Genomic DNA, 25368 nt, shown 5'->3' on the forward strand with positions numbered 1-25368 from the left:
AGGGTAGGCGATGGCCTAGGGCGCCAAACAGCAGGGGGCGCCACCAGGCCGAACCCGGAAGCAGCACACAGGAGGTGATTACATCAGCCCCTGCCGGGAGATACACAGGTCTGTGAGTCTTCTGCTGCTGCTCCACAGGGCGGGGGGAGGGGCGGCCTCCTGCTGAAGACACTGCTCGGGCTGAGCTCCCTTTGCCAGGAGACATCTGACCTGGTGCAGGAGGCCAGTATGGGGGAATGTGCAGCATTACACATCCGCCTGCCTGTGGGAGCTGCTCAGCTGTCGGGCCAGAGAGGAGGAGGTGAAGAACGGCAGCCTGCAGAGACCACACAGCACATGGGGACCAGGAAGTGTCTGCCTGTGTTTTGTGTCCTGGGCCTCTCCTGTCAGCTGCTCATGGCTGCATCATTATCATCATCAGCAGCAGACTCCTCCATGACAGTCCCAGGACCGTGAGGAGAGAAAGTGCAAGCAACCTAGCTGAAAGGTAGCTGTTTTGTGCCTGTGTATGTGTACAGCAACAACAAGAGTGTGTGTGTGTGTGTGTATGTATATATAAGTGTGTGTTGTGTATACATGAGTGTGTGTGTGTGTGTATATATATATAAGTGTGTGTGTGTGTATACATAAGTGTGTGTGTGTATACATAAGTGTGTGTGTGTATACATAAGTGTGTGTGTGTGTGTATACATAAGAGTGCGTGTGTGTGTGTCACTCTGAGTGGTAGCTGTTTTGTGTCTGTGTACATAAGAGTGAGTGTGTGTGTGTATACATAAGAGTGTGTGTGTGTATACATAAGAGTGTGCGTGTATTCATAAGAGTGTGTGTCACACTGAGGTGTAGCTGTTTTGTGTGTGTGTGTGTCACTCAGGTAGCTGTTTTGTGTCTGTGTGTGTGTACAGCAACAACAAGAGTGTGTGTGTGTGTGTGTGTATGTATGTATATATAAGTGTGTGTTGTGTATACATGTGTGTGTGTGTGTGTGTGTGTATATATATATAAGTGTGTGTGTGTGTGTATACATGAGTGTGTGTGTGTATATATAAGTGTGTGTGTATACATGAGTGTGTGTGTGTGTGTGTATATAAGTGTGTGTGTGTATATAAGTGTGTGTATACATAAGTGTGTGTGTGTATACATAAGTGTGTGTGTGTGTATACATAAGTGTGTGTGTGTGTATACATAAGTGTGTGTGTGTGTATACATAAGTGTGTGTGTGTGTATACATAAGAGTGTGTGTGTGTGTATATAAGTGTGTGTGTGTATACATAAGTGTGTGTGTATACATAAGTGTGTGTGTATACATAAGTGTGTGTGTATACATAAGTGTGTGTGTGTGTATACATAAGTGTGTGTGTGTGTATACATAAGTGTGTGTGTGTGTGTGTATACATAAGAGTGCGTGTGTGTGTGTCACTCTGGTAGCTGTTTTGTGTCTGTGTACATAAGAGTGAGTGTGTGTGTGTGTGTTTACATGTGTGAGAGTGTATACATAAGAGTGTGCGTGTATTCATAAGAGTGTGTGTGTCACACTGAGGTGTAGCTGTTTTGTGTGTGTGTGTGTGTCACTCAGGTAGCTGTTTTGTGTCTGTGTGTGTGTGTGTTTACATGTGTGAGAGTGTGACTGTGTGTGTGTGTATACATAAGAGTGTGTGTGTGTGTATACGTAAGAGTGTGTGTGTGTGTATACATAGTGTATATACTGTACATAAATGTGTGTGTGTATATGCATAAATATGTGTCTGTGTAAATGCATAAATATATATACATAAAAATATATGCAACTGGGGGCAGCACACAGGGGATATATATACAACTGGGGGCAGCACACAGGGGATATATATACAACTTGGGAAGCAACAGGGGGGTCTATATACTACTGGGGAAGGCAAACAGGGGATATATATACATATGGGGGGGGGCGCCATTTGCCTTCTCTGCCTAGGGCACCAAAATTCCTTGTCCCAGCCTGTAGATAGATAGATAGGAGATAGATAGATAGATAGGAGATAGATAGACTCAGGACTGCTAGATAGATAGGAGATAGATAGGAGATAGATAGATAGATAGATAGATAGATAGATAGATAGATAGATAGATAGGAGATAGATAAATAGATAGATAGATAGATAGATAGATAGGAGATAGATAGATAGATAGTAGATAGATAGGAGATAGATAGAAGATAGATAGATAGATAGATAGATAGATAGGAGATAGATAGATAGATAGGAGATAGATAGATAGACTCAGGACTAATAGAAGAGGAAGGAGTAATCTGCAGACAGTCCACAACTGTTACAATGCCATGGATGGAAGAAACAGCGTTCACAGTGACATTCGTGACCCTGGACCAAAGGCATACAGTAGTGATGAGCGAATACTGTTAGATCGAATAGATATTCGATCGAATAGTGAGATATTCGAATATTCGATATTCGTACGAATATCCCGCGAATATTCAATAGATATTTTATATGATTTCAAATCCCCCAGCTTCCGGTTTTACCCTTCAAATGGTCAAATAGATGTTTTTCACTAATCGAATACTTGTTCCAATAGACTTTAATGGGATCGAATATTCGATCGAATATTCGAATATTTGCGGAATATTCGTACGAATATCGAATATTCGAATTCGAAATAAATTCTCTAAGGTTGAAAACTCTCAGACTTTCGGGGTGCTGCAATTCCCTTTTAGGTGTTGTAAGAACAGTTACACTGACAAACAGCATTTAGGGTGGCTAATAGAGATATACACAGTGCAAAATTAACCTCTTTGTTGTCCTGTTTTAGTGCCTCATCTTCCTCCACCCCTCCCCTCTCCATAGAAAACCATTAAGACAGGGGGGAGAGTTTCAAACTGCTTTTTCATGATAAAAAAGCATTCAATTGCTTGCCCTGTACTATTGATTTCTGCGGAAAAAAAAATAAAATAAATAAACAACAGTGACACTTTAAGAACTTACAGTAGGAAATTACCCAGGGCCTGGTTATCTGCTTTCAGCAAGAATTGCTAGTAGATGGAACTACTGTATGTGTAAACCTCTTTTCCTCATGTGGTGTAGCAGGAGGCAGAATGACGGTCCAGGAAAAAACTGGGATGATCCAGTCTTCTGAAGAGAGAGAGTGGTACGTAAGAGATTTCGCCTTCAGAATACTCTGGAGTATCGGGATACTGCACCAACATTTCCTTAAAGACATAATTAAAGGGGTTATCCAGTGCTACAAAAACATGGCCGCTTTCTTCCAGAGACAGCTTTCCTCTTGTCTCCAGTTAAAGTGTGGTTTGCAGACAAGCTCTATTCACTTTAATGGGACCTGCACCCAAACTGGAGACAAACTGGAGTGGTGCTGTCTCTGGAAGAAAATGGCCATGATTTTTTTTTTTTTTTTTTTTAGCACGGAATAATCTCTTTAACCCCCCCACTTTAAAAGTACATCTTAAAAACTGTTCATGTTGTATGATTCTTAAAGTGGCACTATCAGCACTTCTTCCCAGAGAACCTGCTGATATGCCGCAGTGGTTGTGTCCCTCAGTAGTATATTGCAGTTAGTTGCACCCCTCTCGGCCCCAGCATTGTTTGTAAAATCGCTAATTGCAAATGACTTGCTTAAGAGCATTTAGGGCGTTGCTCGGGGCCAGAAAGGATCGCCGGCCCCGCTCACCTCCTGTCCCGCCCACTATGCATATTCTGCGGCGGCGGCCCCCCCCCCAAGTACCTAATTGGATGAGTGGGCAATTGCTCAACCGAATACATGACGTTACAGCTGGAAGAGCTACAGGAGGCTGCCCCGTCTGTCAGCTGGACCCAGAAGCAGTACTGTGGGGCACAAGGGATAGGTAAGTATACTTGTTAATTATGTTCCCACACCCCCTGCCTTCTGATTTTTTATGTCCATAGGACTTCTCTTTTAAGTGTTGACTATTTTGTTTCGTTTCTCTCGAGTGAAAGCTGATGAAAGTTCTGGAATGTGAAAAAAGTTATTTTTGCAATGCATTCCAGTTTGCATTTCTGTATTTTCGTCATGAATTTTAAATCATTATTGTTCTTTAAAAATATCCATGAAAGACCTATGAAAAGAACTTCCTTTCCTAAAGGCTTAAAATGTCATCTAAATACCCACCCAAATAATGTGATCAGCATATAAATGTGGTCGTTAGAAACAAATGTGAACACAAAACTGAATTTGCATATAGGGGTGCACAAACTGTACCCATAGCAGTTCCCATGATTTGGAAATAATACAAGTAATTTGTACGATTTGTAGAGTTAGCAAAAAAGCAAAATAGTAAAAGAACAAAATGATGTGACCAATGGGTGTACCTCAAGTGCCCAACATTAAGACTTTGTTATGTTGTATACTGTTATATAATCCTCCTACATCTAAGCTTACAATCAATGTAGTAGACATTTGCAAAAAAAAAAAAAAAAAAAAAAATATATATATATATATTATAGATTATATTATATATATATATATATATATATATATATATATTATAGTATCTAGTGATATGGTCGATGTATTTTTAGATCTCGGCTTCAGTGAAGAAAATTACCCTTCCTAACCCCTGGTCTCACTTTCCTTTTCTAATTCAGAGAGAATCTCCATTGCCTCTTAAGATTGGTTCTAAATTAACATATTGTTTAAGGCAGAGATTGGGAACCTTTGACCCTATAGTAGACACTGTGGTCATATACTAAGTAGATATTGGGGCAGCTGTAATGACAACAAGGGAGAGTTCTCTTGGGCCACATATAACAATGGGGTATATATAGGAAGGTCCCTAGAGGAGGTATAAAAATTATAAAATACTTAAAGAGGACCTGTCACCGGGTGGACGGCGCCGAGCCCACCCGCCCCCGGTGGACCCCGGATACTTACCCATTGCTGCAAGTCCCACTCCTGGACCCAGTCCCTGGACGGAGATATCAGCGCCGGTAGGTGAGTGCGCGCTGTATGCTCATTACATGAGATGCGTCGATGCCCATAGAAAATGACTGGAGCCAACATTCTTTATGGGTTTCGGACTCATCTCTGCTGAGCGCGCGCTTGGCTCCCGAAGGCAAGATCTTTGTCCTGGGACCGGGTCCAGGAGCGGGACTTGCAGGAAAGGGTAAGTATCCGGGGCTCCACCGGGGGTTCGGCGCCGTCATCCCAGCTGACAGGTTCCCTTTAAAGGGTTACTCCAGCAAAATAAAATAAATTAGTTGAATCTTTCAAATCAACTGGTTTCAGAAAGTTATATTGCTTTATAATTTATTTCTATTTAAAAATTTACAGTGTCCAAGTACTTGAACTGCTGTATGTCCTGCAGGAAGTGGTGTATTCTTTCTATTCTGACACAGTGCTCTCTGCTGCCACCTCTGTCCATGTCAGGAACTGTCCAGAGCAGCAGCAAAGTAGTAAAAAAAAAAAAAAGTTGGGTAGGCTAGCAGGGAACTGTCATGAGTTGGAGTTCACAGATGTGAGGTATTATAGACCCCCGGGAGCGTGTACCCCCTGCTATTAATCTATACACCTTGATAACGCCAGACTTTACTAGTGAAACATGTCGGGGGCAGTTTATTACGTTTTAAACTCATATCCCCTGTGAGTTAATAAGAAGAATAGGAGAATACACACAATCTAATCTACACACAAGGATACTGTATGCCAGTTCTCAGTAAGAGTATCACATACTGAGGCAGCTATAGATTTATTAGCAACATAATCACCTCTAGAGAGGAGGATGAGTAGATGAATCCAGTCTAATAGAAGGAAAAGGAACATAAACTTTCGCAAACCTGATAAAGATTACAGCCATTGTTTTACTGAGACTAAATGTCACCTGATCTCAGTGATTTACTGCCCCCTGGTGGTATAGAACATATCTGCATCAGTAAATAGAGAAATCACATTTAGATCCACTTAAGTAGTGAAGGTGGCATTACAACTAGTGATGAGCGAATACTGTTCGATCGAACAGATATTCGATCGAATAGTAGGGTATTCAATCTATCGTATATTATCGAATAGTTCGCCAAATATTCGATAAATATTCGATAAGCCTTCATGTCCCCCAGCTTCCGGTTTTTAGATGAATAGATGTTTTTCAATAATCAAATACTTGTTCCTATAGACTTTAATGGGATCGAATATTCGATCGAATATTCGGGAGATATTCGTACGAATATCGAATATTCGAATATTTCACTATTCGCTTACCACTAATTGCAGCTGCTTTCTACTCTTCTATTTCCCTCTTATAAGCCGACAAACTGGGCATGTTGATGCATAGATAAGACGACTTAGCTCCACTCTATAATGGAGAGGACGACTGAGCTCCAGTATATAATGGAGAGGACGACTGAGCTCCAGTATATAATGGAGAGGACTACTTACCTCCAATATACAATGGAGAGGACGACTGAGATCCAGTATATAATGGAGAGGACGACTGAGCTCCAGTATATAATGGAGAAGACGACTGAGCTCCAGTATATAATGGAGAAGACGACTGAGCTCCAGTATATAATGGTGAGGACGACTGAGCTCCAGTATATAATGGTGAGGACGACTGCGCTCCAGTATATAATGGAGGGGACTACTTAGCTCCAGCATATAATGGAGAGAACTACTGAGCTCCAGTATATAATGGAGAGGACGACTGAGCTCCAGTATATAATGGAGAGGAATACTCAGCTCCAGTAAATAATGGAGAGGACGACTGAGCTCCAGTATATAATGGAGAGGACGACTGAGCTCCAGTATATAATGGAGAGCAATACTCAGCTCCAGTATATAATAAAGGGGAGGACTGAGCTCCAGTATATAATGGAGAGGACGACTGAGCTCCAGTATATAATGGAGAGGATGACTTAGCTCCAGTATATAATGGAGATGAATACTCAGCTCCAGTATATAATAAAGGGGAGGACTGAGCTCCAGTATATAATGGAGAGGACGACAGAGCTCCAGTATATAATGGAGAGGACGACTGAGCTCCAGTATATAATGGAGAGGATGACTGAGCTCCAGTATATAATGGAGAGGACGACTGAGCTCCAGTATATAATAGAGAAGACTACTTAGCTCCATTATATAATGGAGAGGACGATTGAGCTTTAGTATATAATGAAGAGGATTACTGAGCTCCAGTATATAATGGAGAGGACGACTGAGCTCCAGTATATAATGGAGAGGACTACTTAGCTCCAGTATATAATGGAGAGGACTACTGAGCTCCAGTATATAATGGAGAGAACTACTGAGCTCCAGTATATAATGGAGAGGACGACTGAGCTCCAGTATATAATGGAGAGGACGATTGAGCTCCAGTATATAATGGAGAGGACTACTCAGACTCCTTTATTTGTGGTTTTTAGTAAAGAAAGCAAGAAGATAAAAATATGAAAATTGCAGATATAGCATCAGCGCTGTATACTCTACTGATGTATAATCTACCAATAACTCTTTTAGTGGGGGTTTTAGAGGTGGACATAGCCCCTTTAAGTATACTTACTTAAGGCCCTATTCCACCAACAGATCTGACGACAGATTATCTGCCAAGATTTGAAGCCAAACCCAGGAACAGACTATAAACAGAGATCAGGTCATAAAGGAAAGACTGGATTTCTCCTCTTTTCAAATCCACTCCTGGGTTTGGCTTCAAATCTTGGCAGATAATCTGTCGTCAGATCTGTTGGTGGAATAGGGCCTTACTGTTCGTTTCTGCAGAAATGCCAGGGACATACAGGCTATTCTAAATATAAGATAAATTGTTGTGATCTCAGTCTGATCATATATGATTTATTTTTCATACAGAATAAAAATATGATTAAAATAATAATAATAATCATCATCATCGCCATTTTTGTTATTTTAATTAAAAACTCATATAAACTCCCTTGCACAAAAACATTGTGCATACTGTTGTATATTAAAGTATATGCAGATGGCTTTTCTTCCTTAAGAAACAGGAATGGAATGTTTTTGTTTTTTTTTATTACACAGGAAGTGGTAGATGTTATCCAAAACAACCAGAACTGACAATAAAAACCACAATTTGATGTTAAAATAAGAAAAGAAAACAATAAAACCTCTTTTTTATATGAATTACAAAATTTTAAATTCTAATTCTAAAAATGAAACTTCAAAAATCCATAAAATAACAGGTGTGTTTCCCCCTATATTAATTTGTTGTAAAGTTTGAACCAAATCCAAGTTGACCAGATTTCATTCACTCAGCACTGGAAAGAACTTTGTGAAGAAGGGTGAATTATTATTATTATTATTATTATTATTATTATTATTATTATTATTAATAAAAACAATTTACAAAGCAAGGGTATAGCTACAAAAGAATGAAAAGTAATAGATGCAGGAGAAATTTATTTGGGCCACATTTACCGAAGGATCTTAAACAACTGTTAAATTAGAAGAACAATTTCAGCACCAGGAGACAGGTAATGGCGGGGGTTAGGATGGCTTTATGGACACTTATACCACCGTCGGTGCAGATAATCGTATCTTTGATTGATGATCCTGGAACGTTTTGCAAATTGGTGCCTAATTTGCAAAGGGATTTTGTTGCGCACCCACGAGCAGCTATTGAAGATGAGTATGCACCTGCAAACAAACATACAAGAACTTCCATTTAACACCATGTAAGGCCTTACACATGAGCGTAAACAATGGCCACACTATAACAACCAGCCACACTATAGATTTCATAAATTATTCCGGAAATAAATCTTCAATGTAATTGGATTTTCAGGAATCAGATTTCTTTGTCATATATCTAAACAGTATTTAGATTCCTCATTAGTTGTATAGCAGGGAAAATCGTGGGGTGCCGACCAATTGTCACAGCAGATCGAGGCCTCTGCTAGACATTAGTGCCTGTTCTGTCTGATGTACCGGTATAGTCTGCCTGTGGCAGTCTGTACAAGTAGAGCACTGATCACATGGATCATAGTAATGCAGATACATTTTATTGGTCTATGTAAGCAATTAAACGATTACTTCTAAAAATGGAGGGCTAATCATATCAGAAAGAAAATGTTCTTTTCATATTAAAATATTAAAAAATCTAATAATTTCCAAAATAAATAAATAAAATCACATTTGATATTGCTGCGTCTACAATTGTCCAATCTATTTTATTCTACAAGGATCCCAAATGCAAACATTTACAAACTCCATTTGCTATTGTAAAACAGTATATGGTTAAATTATAGCAAAGTAAAAACAAAACTTGTCCCACAAAAAACAAGTCCTCATAGGTCTTCCAATGGAAAAAATATAAAGTTATAGGACTTAGAGGATGAGGAGGAAGAAAACATAATTCAAAAGCTGAATTTTTGTTGTTAGAGAAGGGGTTAATGGACAGGGGGAGGCTTGTCTCAAAGTATATGAATTGTCTAGAAAACCCTTCTACCAATTTTACAGGTCCCATAGTGGGTATATAGACCTGTTAGTAACCACTGTTGGGAGAATCTTTCAGCCTTTCTCTTCCTGCTAAATTGAAGAGAAAAATTAAAAATTTTCCTACCTGTTACTTCCTTTGTCTGGAGAAGACACATATTCTCCTCCCCGGTGCACTGTAAGGTATCGGAGGTGTAACACCAGGAAGAAGTCTTGGATGTGCACACTCGGCAGACGACTCCGTTAGGGTTGGAGCTTTTTGGTATTACTGGGAACAAACAGGAGGAAAAGAGAAGAACGGTTTATATATGTAGAACTTGTTTTAATGTTTTTCTTCAGAGCTTCTAAATGAGTTAAAGGGATTGAACCTATTAACATTATCAAGTGGAATTGGTCAGTGGTAGTGATGAGTGAGCATGCTTGTCCGAGCTTGGTACTCGATTGAGTATTAGGGTACTCGATGGTACTCATTACTCGGACGAGCATCTCGCGATACTCGAGAAAATCTCATCATCCGTTTCCTGTAAGTTTGTGCGCTATTTCTCAGCCAATAAACATGCAGGAGACTCTTTGGTACATCCTGCAATCACGTGGGACCCATACAGGTCGATAGCAGCATTTGGTTGGCCAGATCAGATGACCCTGCCATATAAAACTCGGCGCCGGCAGTGCTCGCTTCAGAGGCATGCTGTGAGTTCCAGTAGGCAGGGTATATACAAGCAATACAAACTAACAGCCCTTTTCAGGGCTTCAAAGTGTTTTTTTAATACTATTACTACAGACTGCTGGCTGGGACTTGCAGTGCTGCTACCACGATTTCAGTAGCACACTGTGGTGACCGGCTGCTGACAGAAAGGGGACATTAGGTGTTGCATACAGACCCCTAAGAAGTGCTCAGTGTATTCTTTTTTGATTTGGGGGCTGGTGGTCCTGCTGTACTACATTGAATTGCTGGGATTTGTAGTACTCCTACATAGATCTTCACTGCTCATTGGACTACCGTACAGCCCCCCCCCCCCAACTAGTGGGTACTACACTGTATTGCTGGGATTTGTAGTACACCTTTATAAAACTTCATTGCTCATCGTAAGGGGGTATCACAGCGTGTATCTAGGTCCAGCCACTACCAGATTGTACCGTACAGCCCCCCCTAAACTATTGGGTACTACACTGTATTGCTGGGATTTGTAGTACACTACCCCTCAAGTGATGATCCCTTTGCATGAGACAATTGCCAGATCCTCAAGGATCAAAGTCAAATTCAAAATCAAAACAGCAGTGGGGGGAGAGGTGGTGAGTCACATTATGTAGGGGATGTTACCCCAACTGCTGCAGTCAAATTGAAAATCGAAAGGGTGCTGGGGGTAGAAGGGAGTAGTTACATTATGCAAGGAATGTTACCCCAACTGCTACAGTCAAATTGAAAATCCAAAGGGTGCTGGGGGTAGAAGGATACTTGTTGGCTACTGCTGGGCCTTAACTGGCATCTATATTGACTACTGGTGTGCCTGCCCTTGCCTCCTTGTTGCTGGGCCTTAACTGGCATCCATGTTGACTACTGGTGTGCCTGCCCTTGCCTCTATGTTGGCTACTGCTGGGCCTTAACTGGCATCCATGTTGACTACTGGTGTGCCTGCCCTTGCCTCCTTGTTGGCTACTGCTGGGCCTTAACTGGCATCCATGTTGACTACTGGTGTGCTTGCCCTTGCCTTCATGTTGGCTACTGCTGGGCCTTACTTAGCATCCATGTTGACTACTGGTGTGCCTGCCCTTGCCTCCTTGTTGCTGGGCCTTAACTGGCATCCAGCTTGACTACTGGTGTGCCTGCCCTTGCCTCCTTGTTGGCTGTCTACTCGGGGAAAGCAGCTCAACATGAAGATTCTTGTTCTCCTCCTCCTCCTCCTCCTCTTCCTTCAATTTTCAGCCAACTGCCAAGTCTTCTTCCGCCATGCAGTGCCTGGCCTAATTATTGGGAAGCTCAATTGCTTTCTCAATCACTTCTAATGGTTCTCTGTGTCCTCACTACCATGCTCTGACATCACACTATGTCTGCGGAGGAGCGGGACTGGTTGCCGGGCGCCCGCCGATCTCGTCCCCGCCAACCAGCAAGCTAGCTTTTTTATTTTATTTTTTTTTTTTGTCTAGCCGTGCGTAGCCAGGGCCTCACCAGCCTTGGTCGAGAGGCATCAGGTGTACCCTTGCTGGTGACTGACAGCTGGCCTAGCCAGTTAGCTGTCAGCACCCGGGTTCATGTCCACTAAATATCCCAGCCACTGGACTCACTCCAGTTTTTGGGTGGGCTCACTTGCTTCCTCACTCACTTTTAATGGTTCTCTGTGTGCTAAATGCCATGCAGTGTCTGGCCTAATTTTGGGGAGGCTCACTTGCTTCCTCACTCACTTTTAATGGTTCTCTGTGTGCTCAATGCCATGCAGTGTCTGACCTAATTTTGGGAAGGCTGACTGGCTACCGCTTCTACCTTGTTCACTCTGTCTTCACTGCCATGCTGTGTCAGGCTGAATTTGTGGGTGGTTTATGATATACTACCTCTGTTTTAATGGTTCCCTGTGTTCTCACTGCCAAGCTGTGTCAGGCTGAGTTTTTGGGTGGTCCATATACCTACCTCTGTTTTAACCAGGCTGTTGCACAGAATTAGACATAATGGTGCCATTAGGCAGCCTCAGAGGCATCCATACATGCTGCCCCTGCTGTTTCCTGTCCATTTCCGTTGTGTTTCCATCAATTTCTGAGGTTGACAGGTTTTCACACGACCTTCCCTCTACCGAACTTGGGTCCCCTGCAAAAATGCTTGAGTCTCCCATTGACTTCAATGGGGTTCGTTACTCAAAATGAGCACTCGAGTATCGGGAGATATTCGTTTCGAGTAACGAGCACCCGAGCATTATAGTATCCGCTCATCACTAGTCAGTTGTCATCTTCATTATGGATTGAATTCAGTGAGCGTCTTTGTAATACACAGGGACTAGTGATCGTCGAGAGCTATTCATTGCAATGGGCATCAAATCTAGTTTACACTAATCCAGATGTCTTATATATAGTGATGAGCGCACCTCCCAAGCTTTATTCCTGGAGGTTTTGTTGGAATCAAATCAAATTTGTTTCCATATCAGTGCCAATTCAGACCTACATTGCGTGAACCAGGTGTACAGTGCCCAGCCCATGGTGTAAGTGGCAATGCATAATATCACTTCTAACCCCAGCAGGCCATACAGTAAACAAGATTGTATAGCACATCACTGTACTGTATAGAAGCTGGAACTCCTATCACAATAACAGGTGTCCCTGCTCCCTATGTAGTTTGTATGGCGCCATATGCTAGAACACCATGGAAACTAACTACTGAGCAGGAGGCATATGCTGTCATGAAAACTCAGCCAAACAATCATAACCATTAAGCACCAAAATCGACTGTGCAGTAAATGCAGTTACGGATGACTTACAGGCTGGAATAGTAGGAGTACAGGCATATGTGTTACAGCATGAGATGGCCATGTTGATTCGGGCATCCTGTAGGCTTATGCTGCCCTTGATACCACATCGAGTTGGGTTTATGCAATCCCTGAGCAATGATGCAGTAGTGGTTCCATCTAAAAAAAAAAACACCAACAATTTTTTGTTTAAAGCAACGTTTAAAGCAGTAGTTGTCTGGATCTTACTGAATGTGTTGCTGTGATTGGTTGTAACTAGAGATGAGCCAAAATATTTGTCATTTGTCAATTGGATTTTGGCTAAAATTTTCAAAATGTTCAGATTTCCACAAAAAATGGCAGCTGTAATACTAATAAGAATTGTGATGAAGATGGTGATGATGATGAATGTGACTTATGGTTCAAATACTAACTAATGGCCTCTCTCGTACTATACATCTACAAAATTGGTGTGCAAACTGCACAGTGTGAACAAGTGTGAGTGGACTGCTATCTATTTGTTCACATTTTGTGTCTCCTGTGGGTGTTTTACACAGAGTTTAGTTGATCCTGTATGCCCACTTTTGTAGAGAGACCATTAGCTAGTATAGGGTCCAACTCTTTTTGGGGTCACCTTAACATGGTGAGTTGGTACATTCTATTTGATCAAATGGTTTTGCTAAGAACTTAATTTATATATATATATATATATATATATATATATATAACCTTTAGAGCAGGTTTTTATCATACTGTATGTACGCGGGAGGCAGTATATGCATTGCGTCCTGACACTTGCATTTTGCTGCAGCATTTTTCTCTTTTTGCCTGTTTGCTAGCCGCAGCAGCATGCAAAGTGTTAACAAGCGTTAGTGGAGTGCTGGCTGGTAGTTTGCTTTTTATGTCTCTATGACAGGTCAAAAGTTTTTGGGAATGAGAGGTACACTTTAAAAGAGTGCATTCACTATATGGCTATAATACAAAAAAGACACAGCAGTGCAGCATCGTTGGGTCAAACGTGCAGCTGCAATGGGTCAGGCGTGCGGCATCGACGGCGGGTCAGGCATGCAGCAGCAGCGGTGTTGGGACATTTGGCAGCTTGCGGAGGACATGGGGGCCATGGACTGGCGGCTGCCAGCTGTGCCGGTTTTGGAGGTTGACGAGGGGATTAGGTGAGTGCTGGGTGGCGGGGAATGGGCGGCCTTACTTTCAGTGGGTGCCCTAGTGTAGAGTAGGGTGTGCCTTATTTTTTTAGGGGGGTGCCTTACTTTAGGTTAGAGGGTAGAGTAGGTGGGGTGTCTTATTTTCAAAGGAGGTTTTATTTTCGGGGGAAACACAGTAAACAACAAAACAAAACATAACAAAAGATTCTAGTTCATCCTATGACCTACCGACAGTGGTCTCTGTGTATGTGGATCCGCACTCATAGCCTGATGGACAATCCTCACCGATGCCGAAGCAAGATGAGGAGTCAGACGTACACTTCACACACCAGAGAGCGTCACCTAGAGAGACGTCACACAGCGCAGAGATCAGTCATCCTGTAATGTTACTGAGATCAGATGGATAATCCTCATCACACATCAGGAGGGAAGAGCTGTCCTACAGGGATGTTCACACAACGTGTGTTCCAAAATGCCGTTCATCACTTTAACTTTAAAACGACGGACGTCATTTCGCTATTTGGCCGCCCGTCAATGCAATGAAAATTGTTGCTGCATTAGGGTCTGCATAGCGGGGTCTACAGCACTGTACTCTGACCCAGGAAGTCTCCCTCACCTTCCAAATCATAGCAGATCCACTTCAGGCTGGGGCTTACATCAGGGGACAGGACTGTGGAGGTAATCTCTTAGTAAGTGTAACCCTTCTCTCCCAGGACGGAGAGTACTGCATGTATGTGCCCACATCTGCACTGCTCTTTCCTTCATGCTTCCTGCAGTCTCTGTCAGCCCTCGTGTTTCCCATCCTCTTCATTCCTGCTATAGTGTTCCTGCACTTACACTCAGCTATACACACTGCTGCTATAATGTGCCTGCACTCACACTCAACCATACACACTGCTATAATAGTGCCTGCCTGCATTTTCGCTGGACAACCCCTTTAAAAGACCAAGACGAGACAAGTGAAGGATGGGGGAGGGGGGGGGTTTACACTAAAGACATTGAAACCAAGCAACAGCTGCTGAATGCTCTCATTATTTCTGACTTGGAGTTGACCTTTTCCAACAAATGGAGTCCTTGGACATGGAAGGTTTCTCTGTTAATTATTTGTTACTTAAGTGGTTATCATTTTTCAAGAAGAAGCTATTTATCTCCGTTTTATAAAGTGACCAATGTGAAATCCTTCCACTGTGATGGGCTGAAATACGAGAATAGATGGAAATGAATATACAAGGTTTTTACATTACTGCTAATATTATCATGTTTATTTTAATGGTTATTATTGTTGTTGTTGTTCATAATATTTTGAATAAACCCATAAAACGAAATCAACAAAGAACAATGAATTCCTTGGTTGTTATTTTTCCTATCACTTACTTGTTGATATAAGAGCTGAGAGGAGACTCAGGATCCCGGCCAGAGACATCATTATTCTGCTCCGATAGATGGATCCTTCTGTGAGATGGAAACCTTGGCTGACATTCTTAATTTATTGGATTTTATAGGGTGGGGCATGGGGAGGGCTGAAATATGTCTGAGAAATGAAAGCCTGACAACTATGATCTAAGCTGGAGCTATAACCTCCCTTGGTCCTATTTGTTTCTTCATAAAGGGAATGGATCTACCAATCAGTAAGTTATAGTGATGAGCAAATACTGTTCGATCGAATAGATATTCAATCGAATAGTAAGGTATTCGATCGTATTGAATATTATCGAATAGTTCGCCGAATACCTGATAAAAATTTGATGAGCATTCAAATCCCCCTTCTTCCCTGTTTTTTCCCTGATTTTTAGCCAATCAACATGCAGGGAGGCTGCCACAGCCCCTTGGTGTACGTAGCATTGCGAGAAACGAGAAAAACAATGATTGGATTGCATAGTCACCCAATAACATATATACTTGTATTTATCCAGTGCTATGTGTTGCTACCTCATACATGAATACACCGGGTGATACAAGCAGGCTGCTCACCAAGTGCTTTGTGCTGCTGATACGTGCTAGACTGCTAGATCTAAAAAAAAAGAGTAGTACGTGTGTTCATCCAGTGCTACATGCTGCTACATCATACATAAATACACAGGGTGGTACGAGCAGGCTGCTGTGCTACTATAAGGCACTCTGTTTACCAAGTGCTACGTGCTACATAATACAGCCGTCCAGCTGTACCTTTAAAATATTCATACACCCTTTAATAACCAGGTAATTCACCTGTATAACATCGACTTGTGACTTTATTACCAGCGATTTTGGGGTGTCAGATGCTTCCCCTGCTGTCCCAGTTGCATTCCAGTGGTGTTGGCATCATTTTCTGAGGTGTCATTGTGGACTTGGTGACCTCCAAGTGGTCGAGTAGATGTTTTTCAATAAACAAATACTTGTTCTCATAGACTTTAATGAGATTGAATATTCAATCGAATAGTAGAATATCGGAAAGATATTCTAACGAATATCGAATATTCGAATATTTCACTATTCGCTCATCACTAGTAAGTTTGTATACAGAAATTCTATATTTTTAATTTAAATCTTTATTGTTGAGTCAAAATTTTTCCCTCCATGTAATAGCCCATGTGGTTCCTAATATTTTTGCATGGCCAATTGCCTAGGGGCCCCCTGCAGCTGTCATTAATAAGGGGGATGGGGCGGAAGTAAATCTTGCTGCTGGCCGATCTTCAAACTGCCTGTTACACCTTAATTGTGCTCCCTTTTAGCTTCCATTAGAATCCACACTCGCAGCGGGATTGTCATGTAAATTCCACCCCCTTAAACACCCCCCCCCCCCCCCACACACACACACACACCGCTGGCCTGAGCATACTTTACCTGCTCCATGATCCGACTTGCTTCAGGGGTTCCCGGCTGAACGTCCCGCTCAGCCAATCAGTGCACTGCCCCGCCGCAACCATTGATTGGCTGAGCGGGACGTCCAGATGCCGGGAGCCCCCAAAGCAATCCGGAGTGTGCACCCGGTAATGTATGCTCCTGCCGGTGGGGGGTTATAAGGGCGGCATTTACATGACAATCCTGCTGCGAGTGTGGATCGTGTACGTGTGTTTGTACCCAGTGGCGTAGCTATAGGGGTCGCCGGGGTCGCCATGGCGACCGGGCCCCTACGCTAGGGGGGCCCGCACGGCCCCCCTTGCCACTTGTGACACTGTCACTTTAAGCATCCCGAGAAGCTGCGGCCGCGCAGCTTCTCGGGATGCACAGATCGCTTTGATGTTCCGCCCGCACAGTGAGCGGGCGGAACATCAAAGCGATCAGAATACAGGAGAAGGACCTGTCAGCGTCCTCCTCCTGTATTCTCTCCCATAGGCTGCCGGCACTTCATACCAGCAGCCTATGGGACGCCGGGACGTGACCCCTCCGGCAGGCGTGATCATGTGACGTCATCACGCCTGCCGGAAGTCCCGTCCCTGCGGCTCGCAAGATGGAGCCCGAAGAGGAGGAGGAGAGCTGCTGCCTGCAGCTACACAGCGCCGATTAGGTGAGTAGGATGTTTGTTTTTTTAGGGGCACCTCTGGGGGCATTATTAGTTCTTGAGGGCACCTCTGGGGGCATTATTATTGTATGGGGGCACCTCTGGGGGCATTATTATTGTATGGGGGCACCTCTGGGGGCATTATTATTGTATGGGAGCACCTCTGGGGGCATTATTAGTTCTTGGGGGGCACCTCTGGGGGCATTATTATTGTATGGGGGCACCTCTGGGGGCATTATTGTTGTATGGGGGCACCTCTGGGGGCATTATTAGTTCTTGGGGGGCACCTCTGGGGGCATTATTATTGTATGGGGGCACCTCTGGGGGCATTATTATTGTATGGGAGCACCTCTGGGGGCATTATTAGTTCTTGGGGGCACCTCTGGGGGCCCTATTAGCTCACGGGGGCACCTCTGGGGGCATTATTATTGTATGGCGGCACCTCTGGGGGCATTATTATTGTATGGGGGCACCTCTGGGGGCATTATTAGTGTATGGGCGCACCTCTGGGGGCATTATTAGTGTATGGGGGCACCTCTGGGGGCATTATTATTGTATGGGGGCACCTCTGGGGGCATTATTAGTGTATGGGGGCACCTCTGTGGGCGTTATTAGTTCATGGGGGCCAGCTCTGGGGGCATTATTAGCTCATGGGGGCACCTCTGGGGGCATTATTAGTTGATGGGGGCAACTCTGGGGGCATTATTAGCTCATGGGGGCACCTCTGGGGGCATTATTAGTTGATGGGGGCACCTCTGGGGGCATTATTAGTTCATGGGGGCACCTCTGGGGCACTATTAGCTCATGGGGGCACCTCTGGGGGCATTATTAGTTCATGGGGGCACCTCTGGGGGCACTATTAGCTCATGGGGGCACCTCTGGGGGCGTTATTAGTTCATAGGGGGCACCTCTGGGGGCATTATTAGTTCATGGGGGCACCTCTGGGGGCATTATTAGTTCATGGGGGCACCTCTGGGGGCATTATTAGTTCATGGGGGCCACCTCTGGGGGCATTATTAGCTCATGGGGGCACCTCTGGGTGCATTATTAGCTCCTGGGGGCACCTCTGGGGGCATTATTAGTTGATGGGGGCACCTCTGGGGGCATTATTAGTTCATGGGGGCACCTCTGGGGGCATTATTAGTTCATGGGGGCCACCTCTGGGGGCATTATTAGCTCATGGGGGCACCTCTGGGTGCATTATTAGCTCATGGGGGCACCTCTGGGGGCATTATTAGTTGATGTGGGCACCTCTGGGGGCATTATTAGCTCATGAGGGCACCTCTGGGGCCATTATTTGTTCATGGGGGCACCTCTGGGGGCATAATTAGCTCATGAGGGCACCTCTGGGGGCATTATTATTGTATGGGGGCACCTCTGGGGCCATTATTAGCTCATGGGGGCACAGCAGGGGATCCTACATACAGGGGGCATCCCACATTCCTACTCACTTTACTGCACATTACACCACACAGCGCAGTTACTATGGGAGCCTACAGGAGGGAGGAAGGGAAGGAAGTTGCTAGAAATGTGCGGAGCCTAAATTGTTTGTCTCGCAGGTTCTGAAGAGATGAAACGTATCTGGAAGGAATCATCTTGGAGGACTGGGCCGGATGAAGAGGAAAAGGGAAAGTGACGCCTCAGATCAAAGAAGACATCACCGGTGAGTCACTGTATGACGGTTTTCTTATTTTGTAGAACATCATTTAGTAGGGGTGCCCCGAGGTGGAAAAGGTTGGGAAGCACTGTGCTAATCTGTCCCGCTGCGCCCGCTGGCACATGCTGTCATCTGATTGGGCCTCTTACCTAATCAGATGACAGCAAGTACCAGCGCCCCCTCCTCCAGACATCTGCCTTGGCGGCCCAAGCTGTGTCCTATGGCCGTATCTTTACCGCGTTGAGCTCCAGCTTGTGCTGCATCTACATTATCTGTACTCAGAGATATCACGGTGTTATCTGTGGTGTTACATAGGACTGCAGGTGACTACTACATTATCTGTACTCAGAGGGATATCACAGTGTTATCTGTGCTGTTACATAGGACTGCAGGGGACATCTACTACATGATCTGTACTCAGAGATATCACTGTGTTATCTGTGGTGTTACATAGGACTGCAGGTGACATCTACTACATTATCTGTACTCAGAGATATCACTGCGTTATCTGTGGTGTTACATAGGACTGCAGATGACTACTACATTATCTGTACTCAGAGGGATATCACTGTTATCTGTGGTGTTACATAGGACTGCAGGTGATATCAGGTGACTTCTACAGGTTGCAGAAGTTCAAACTTCATCATGCCCTGCTGACAGTTTATAATGGGAGTTGTAGTTTTGCAGCATGTGGCTCTTCAGGTTGCAGCACTACAACCCCCATCGTTTCCAACTGGCAGTTCATGATGAGAGTTGTAGTCTTTCAGCTGTAGAGTCAAAGATTATCTATAGGGGGCAGTAGTGCAGTACATGAGGTGGAGGCAGTGACAGGGCATTAGAACATGGTGGCACATTAGAGTAATTGGATATAACGTTAGATAGGACTTTGCCTGATCGGGTGAGATGGGGGGGGGCCCCAAGCTAAAATTTTGCACCAGGGCCCATCAGCCTTTAGCTACGCCCCTGTTTGTACCCTTTCACATGTACAAGATCCACAGCAGAAGTTATACATTGAAAGCAAAGCAAATCTGGGCTATCAAATCTGCGTGCATCCTTCTCATTTCATGTCACATTCCCTGACAGGTAAGTCAATCGAGAATACAATGCTTAAAAGACCTCGATAAACACGATAAATAGATATATTAATAAATTGATCGACATATGAAACAAAAGTAGTTGTATATATGGTTCACATAAAACGGGGTTTTAAGGTAACAAAAGCTTAAAGTGTACCTGTCGTTTATTTTTATTTTATTTTAATTTCCTTTTTTTTTTTTTTGAGAAATCTATAGTACAGGCAATTTTAAGAAACCTTGTAATTGGGTTTATTAGCCAAAAAAAAAATGCATTTTTTATCATGAGAAAGCAGTTTGAAGCTCTCCCCCCCTGTCTTCATGGTTCTCTATGGAGAGGGGAGGGGTGGAGGTAGAGATGAGGCACCAAAACAGGACGACAAAGAGTTAATTTACAGCTACATCAATGGGCTATCTCCTCTTAAGTCAGCACTGACCTCTCTGACCTCTGAATGCCGTCTTTCACATAGGTCCCGCTGTGTAATCCTTTGTTCTCTGCTCTCCGCTGCCAACTAATCTACCTCCTCCCCCCTCCCCTCTCCATAGATTAGACAGGGGCACATCTGATGCAACATGACATAATTTCCTGATAATGAGCAGTGGATGGAAAAGAGGAGGGTGGGGGGGGGGCCCTGGGGAAAGTCTTTTTGAATGCAGATAATGGCATATTTGTTTAATAAACCCAAATACAAAGTTTCTTAAAATCGCCTGGACTATTGATTTCTGGAAAAAAAAATTACAGTGACACTCTTTAACATATTTTCAGACATACATCCACAGCAGTTAAAAGTGTGTTTTTTGTTTTTTTTTTACAATTTTCTCAACAATTATTTGAGACAATTAAATGTAATCTTTTTTTTTTTAGGTATAGATATCAAAACATTCTAATTGCTGTAAAATCTCTGAGGCTTCAATGAACAGGATGAACGTTGGACAAACACATTTGTAATCCCAGTAGAGGATCTTATCTCTAGATGATCGATTCTTCTGCTGTGATAATAGAGTATTGTTCATACATCAGCATTACAGAAGGGAAGAGAAATTCATTGTTCACTATAACGGTAAGGATTAATGGTCCGCAGATCAAAGATCCATCTAGTCTCTTCTGTAGTTTCACTTAACCCCTTAAGGACAGAGCCTATTTCTTCCATTTTTTTCCTCCTTGTGCTTAACCCCTTAAAGACAGAGCCAATTTCGATTTTTGCATTTTCGGTTTTTCCTCCTTGTGCTTAAAAGGCCATAGCACTTGCATTTTTCCACCTAGAAACCCACATGAGCCCTTATTTTTTGCGTCACTGATTGTACTTTGCAATGACAGGCTGAATTTTTTCATAAAGTACACTTCAACCCCCCCAAAAAATTCAACGTATGGTGAAATTGTAAAAAAAAAAAAAAAGCATTTTCTTTTTATTTGGGGGGTATTTGTTTTTACGCTGCTCTCCCTGAGGTAAAACTGTCTTGTTATTTATGTTCCTCAAGTCTTTACGATTACAACGATATGTAACATGTATAACTTTTATGGACTTTATGTTAGGGACTCATGTGTATCAGAAGACCTCCACGTGGTACATGAGGCAATATGGTTTGTCCAAATTATATACTAACTTCTGATGTTGGTTTTAAATGTAGCTGAATAAGCTTTCGTGTCAGCCATGGGTGCGATGTGCAGCCATTTCTGTCTTTTTGGCTTGTGCATATTTTAGGTATTCTGTCCCTTTTTTCATTGTGGCTTGCACTCGTGCTTTGTAAGACCCATGTGATCCAAATTAGCAGGAAGCACCTGTGTACATAAGGGGAGGATCTCCTAGTTTTCTCCCATTCTACCTGCAGAGGAATGGAGAGAGGTAAGAGCTTGTTCACACTTGTGTTGCTTGGCGTCCACTTTTTCCGCCGGTGGCGCCTGCGGGGTCTGGGGGGGCCCTTTAGGGTCTGGTCCTGTGACAATGGGGTTGCAGGGCCATTCCGTGGCCCCCCTTCTCTGCTTGCGCACGCTTTGCGGGGATTGTGGTCGCTGACCGGCACAGTGATGTTTTTTGGTTAGGGACTCATGTGTATCAGAAGACCTGCACGTGGTACATGAGGCAATATGGTTTGGCCAAATTATATACTAACTTCTGATGTTGGTTTTAAATGTAGCTGAATAAGCTTTCGTGTCAGCCATGGGTGCGATGTGCAGCCATTTCTGTCTTTTTGGCTTGTGCATATTTTAGGTATTCTGTCCCTTTTTTCATTGTGGCTTGCACTCGTGCTTTGTAAGACCCATGTGATCCAAATTAGCAGGAAGCACCTGTGTACATAAGGGAGGATCTCCTAGTTTTCTCCCATTCTACCTGCAGAGGAATGGAGAGAGGTAAGAGCTTGTTCACACTTGTGTTGCTTGGCGTCCACTTTTTCCGCCGGTGGCGCCTGCGGGGTCTGGGGGGGCCCTTTAGGGTCTGGTCCTGTGACAATGGGGTTGCAGGGCCATTCCGTGGCCCCCCTTCTCTGCTTGCGCACGCTTTGCGGGGATTGTGGTCGCTGACCGGCACAGTGATGTTTTTTGGTTAGGGACTCATGTGTATCAGAAGACCTGCACGTGGTACATGAGGCAATATGGTTTGGCCAAATTATATACTAACTTCTGATGTTGGTTTTAAATGTAGCTGAATAAGCTTTCGTGTCAGCCATGGGTGCGATGTGCAGCCATTTCGGTCTTTTTGGCTTGTGCATAACTTTTATATTATGTGATGGCTTGTAAAAAATTAAAACCATTGTTAACAAAAATATGTTCCTTAAAATCGCTCCATTCCCAGGCTTATAGCGCTTTTATCCTTTGGTCTATGGGGCTGTATGAGGTGTCATTTTTTGCGCCATGATGTGTTCTTTCTATTGGTACCTTGATTGCGCATATGCGACTTTTAGATCGCTTTTTATTACAATTTTTCTTGATTTGATGCAACCAAAAATGCGCAATTTTGCACTTTGGGATTTTTTTGCGCTTACGCCGTTCAGAGATCAGGAATGTGATTAATTAATAGTTTGGGAGATTTTGGGGTTAGGGTTATTCCACCTGGGATTAGGGTTATTTCCCCTGGGGTTAGGGTTATTTCCCCTGGGGTTAGGGTTATTCCCCCTGGGGTTAGGGTTATTCCCCCTGGGGTGAAGGTTATTCCCCCTGGGGTGAGGGTTATTCCCCCTGGGGTGAGGGTTATTCCCCCTGGGGTTAGGGTTATTCCCCCTGGGGGGAAGGTTATTCCCCCTGGGGTGAGGGTTATTCCCCCTGGGGTTAGGGTTATTCATGGAAGTCCCCTAGGGGAACTACAAATAAGTGATTTTTTTTATTTATTTATTTAAAGGAGCATTCCTCACATGTAAAATACATGCTGAATCATCCCTCTTCCTAGAAACTAACAATTTCTTCCATAGCTTTTCTGAGTGTGGCCACCAGTGAATTGACAGCACGATTTGCTGGGAATATTGCTTTGCCGGATTCACTTTGTTCATCTCTACTGATGACCTCACTGTTATTAAACCTCCAGGCATCACAGAATGCAGAAACAGCTGGACAGAGAGCTGTTTACATGCGCTGTCTCGGAAAGGGGGGGGGGGGAGATAGAGTGAACAGCTCACGCACAGTTTTCTGTGTCATTGGCAGAAAGCAGCAGCCTCAAAATTGAGGGAAAGAGGCAGAAGAGGTAATGACATGTATCAAAGCAATTTTAGTCTCTAGGAGGGGGGAGGATTTAACACAAATTTTACCTGAGGGGCATACCCTCTATTATATAAATAAATTTAAGCAAATGTGTACAAGACCCCCCCCAAAAAAAAAAAAAAAAAAAAAAAAAAACAACCATTGACACCATTTGATTGCTGACAGTAAACCCCTCCTGGGTCCTGTGACTCAAAATCCGTGTGGTGCCATTGTTGGGGTGAAAAACCTCTTTTATTCATGAGAAGCTGGGTTGGTGAAGCGTGACCCAGACCTGCAATGCTGCTGCCTTGGATATATAATATGCATGCGCCGGAGCAATCGGTAGACACAATGACATGGCCAAGCTCCTCCTTCGTCTTGGCTACCATGTCTAGTGTGCCTTTGCCGTCTTTACCAGTGTTCAGGATCTGTCATTTATTCAGAGGAAGGGTATAGTGAGTGACTAAAAAGTGGAGCCAGTGAAGAGAAGTAGGGGGTGGGGCTACCGCCGCCCTCACTTCACCAGTCCACCCAGGGCAGACTGCTCCTCTTAAGTAATATTAAAAGAGCAGTGCACAGCTCCATCCCAATATTTTTTAGGAGAGATGGGCCGGCTGGGGTAAATCGGTACACTGCTAATATCCTGAAAACATGCAAAGGATGAAGGTAGTAAAGAATACCATCATCCTTGGCATCCCATTAACTATAGAGAGATATTAGCCACAATCTATAGCAATTACAGTGTTTAAGGGTGTCAGTGGCTGATCAGAACTGGTCCTGATCACTGACAGAGGAAGAATACTTTCCTCCATCCTATCGCATCGGCAATCTGAATCTAGAGTCTGCCTCAGGCATAGCATTCATCAGTATAGGCAATCTAATAATTGCTTGTATAAATCCCCAAGGGGGAAAAAAGGGGGACTAAAGGTGTAGAGAAAAGTTTTTAAAAATTATAACAAAACCCCTCCCCTAATAAAGGACACACCTTCTCATTCAAAGTGTTTTCTGTATTTTCATGACTATGGAAATTGTAGATTGTAGCGGCATGCTATTCCATCTGGTTTGCGTTTAGTTAGACCATCATTTATTTTTTAACAGGACAAAGACCCCAAACACCTCCAGGCTGTGTAATGGCTATGTGACCAAGAAGGAGAGTGATGGGGTGCTACACCAGATGACCTGGCCTCCATAGTCACCAGACCTGAACCCAATCCAGATGGTTTGGGGTGAGCTGGACCGCAGAGTGACGGCAAATGGGCCAACAAGTGCCAAGCATCTCTGGGAACTTCTCCAAAACTGTTGGAAGACCATTTCAGGTGACTACCTCTAGAAGCTCATCAAGAGAATGCCAAGAGTGTGCAAAGAGGAATCACAGCAAAAGGTGGCTACTTTGAAGAACCTAGAATATTAGGTATACTGTATAATTCCACATATGTTAATTCATAGTTTTGATGCCTTCACTGTGAATCTACACACACACAC

General features: G+C 43.5%; 1 protein-coding gene and 1 long non-coding RNA gene across 3 annotated transcripts; one reads left to right on the plus strand and one right to left on the minus strand.

Annotated features, from left to right (window-relative positions):
* Nucleotides 1–225: 225 nt before the first annotated feature.
* Nucleotides 226–25368, plus strand: LOC138775099 (uncharacterized). The gene is made up of 3 exons (XR_011360489.1): nt 226–487; nt 21082–21277; nt 24985–25368. It is a non-coding gene; the product is annotated as an uncharacterized lncRNA (long non-coding RNA).
* Nucleotides 8167–15448, minus strand: LOC138775097 (phospholipase A2 inhibitor 25 kDa subunit-like). Of its 2 annotated transcripts, XM_069955821.1 has the most exons (5): nt 15380–15448; nt 14234–14347; nt 12876–13022; nt 9542–9682; nt 8167–8616 (listed from the first exon to the last, which is right to left on the minus strand). In XM_069955821.1, exons 1-5 carry the CDS (start codon nt 15429–15431, stop codon nt 8423–8425), a joined length of 648 nt encoding a protein of 215 aa, XP_069811922.1. In that variant the 5' UTR covers nt 15432–15448; the 3' UTR covers nt 8167–8422. The 2 variants fall into 2 exon arrangements, with proteins under 2 accessions (XP_069811922.1, XP_069811924.1); XM_069955823.1 differs by lacking the exon at nt 14234–14347.

Source organism: Dendropsophus ebraccatus, unplaced genomic scaffold (genome assembly GCF_027789765.1).
Source record: "Dendropsophus ebraccatus isolate aDenEbr1 unplaced genomic scaffold, aDenEbr1.pat pat_scaffold_1341_ctg1, whole genome shotgun sequence".
Lineage (NCBI taxonomy): Eukaryota > Metazoa > Chordata > Amphibia > Anura > Hylidae > Dendropsophus > Dendropsophus ebraccatus.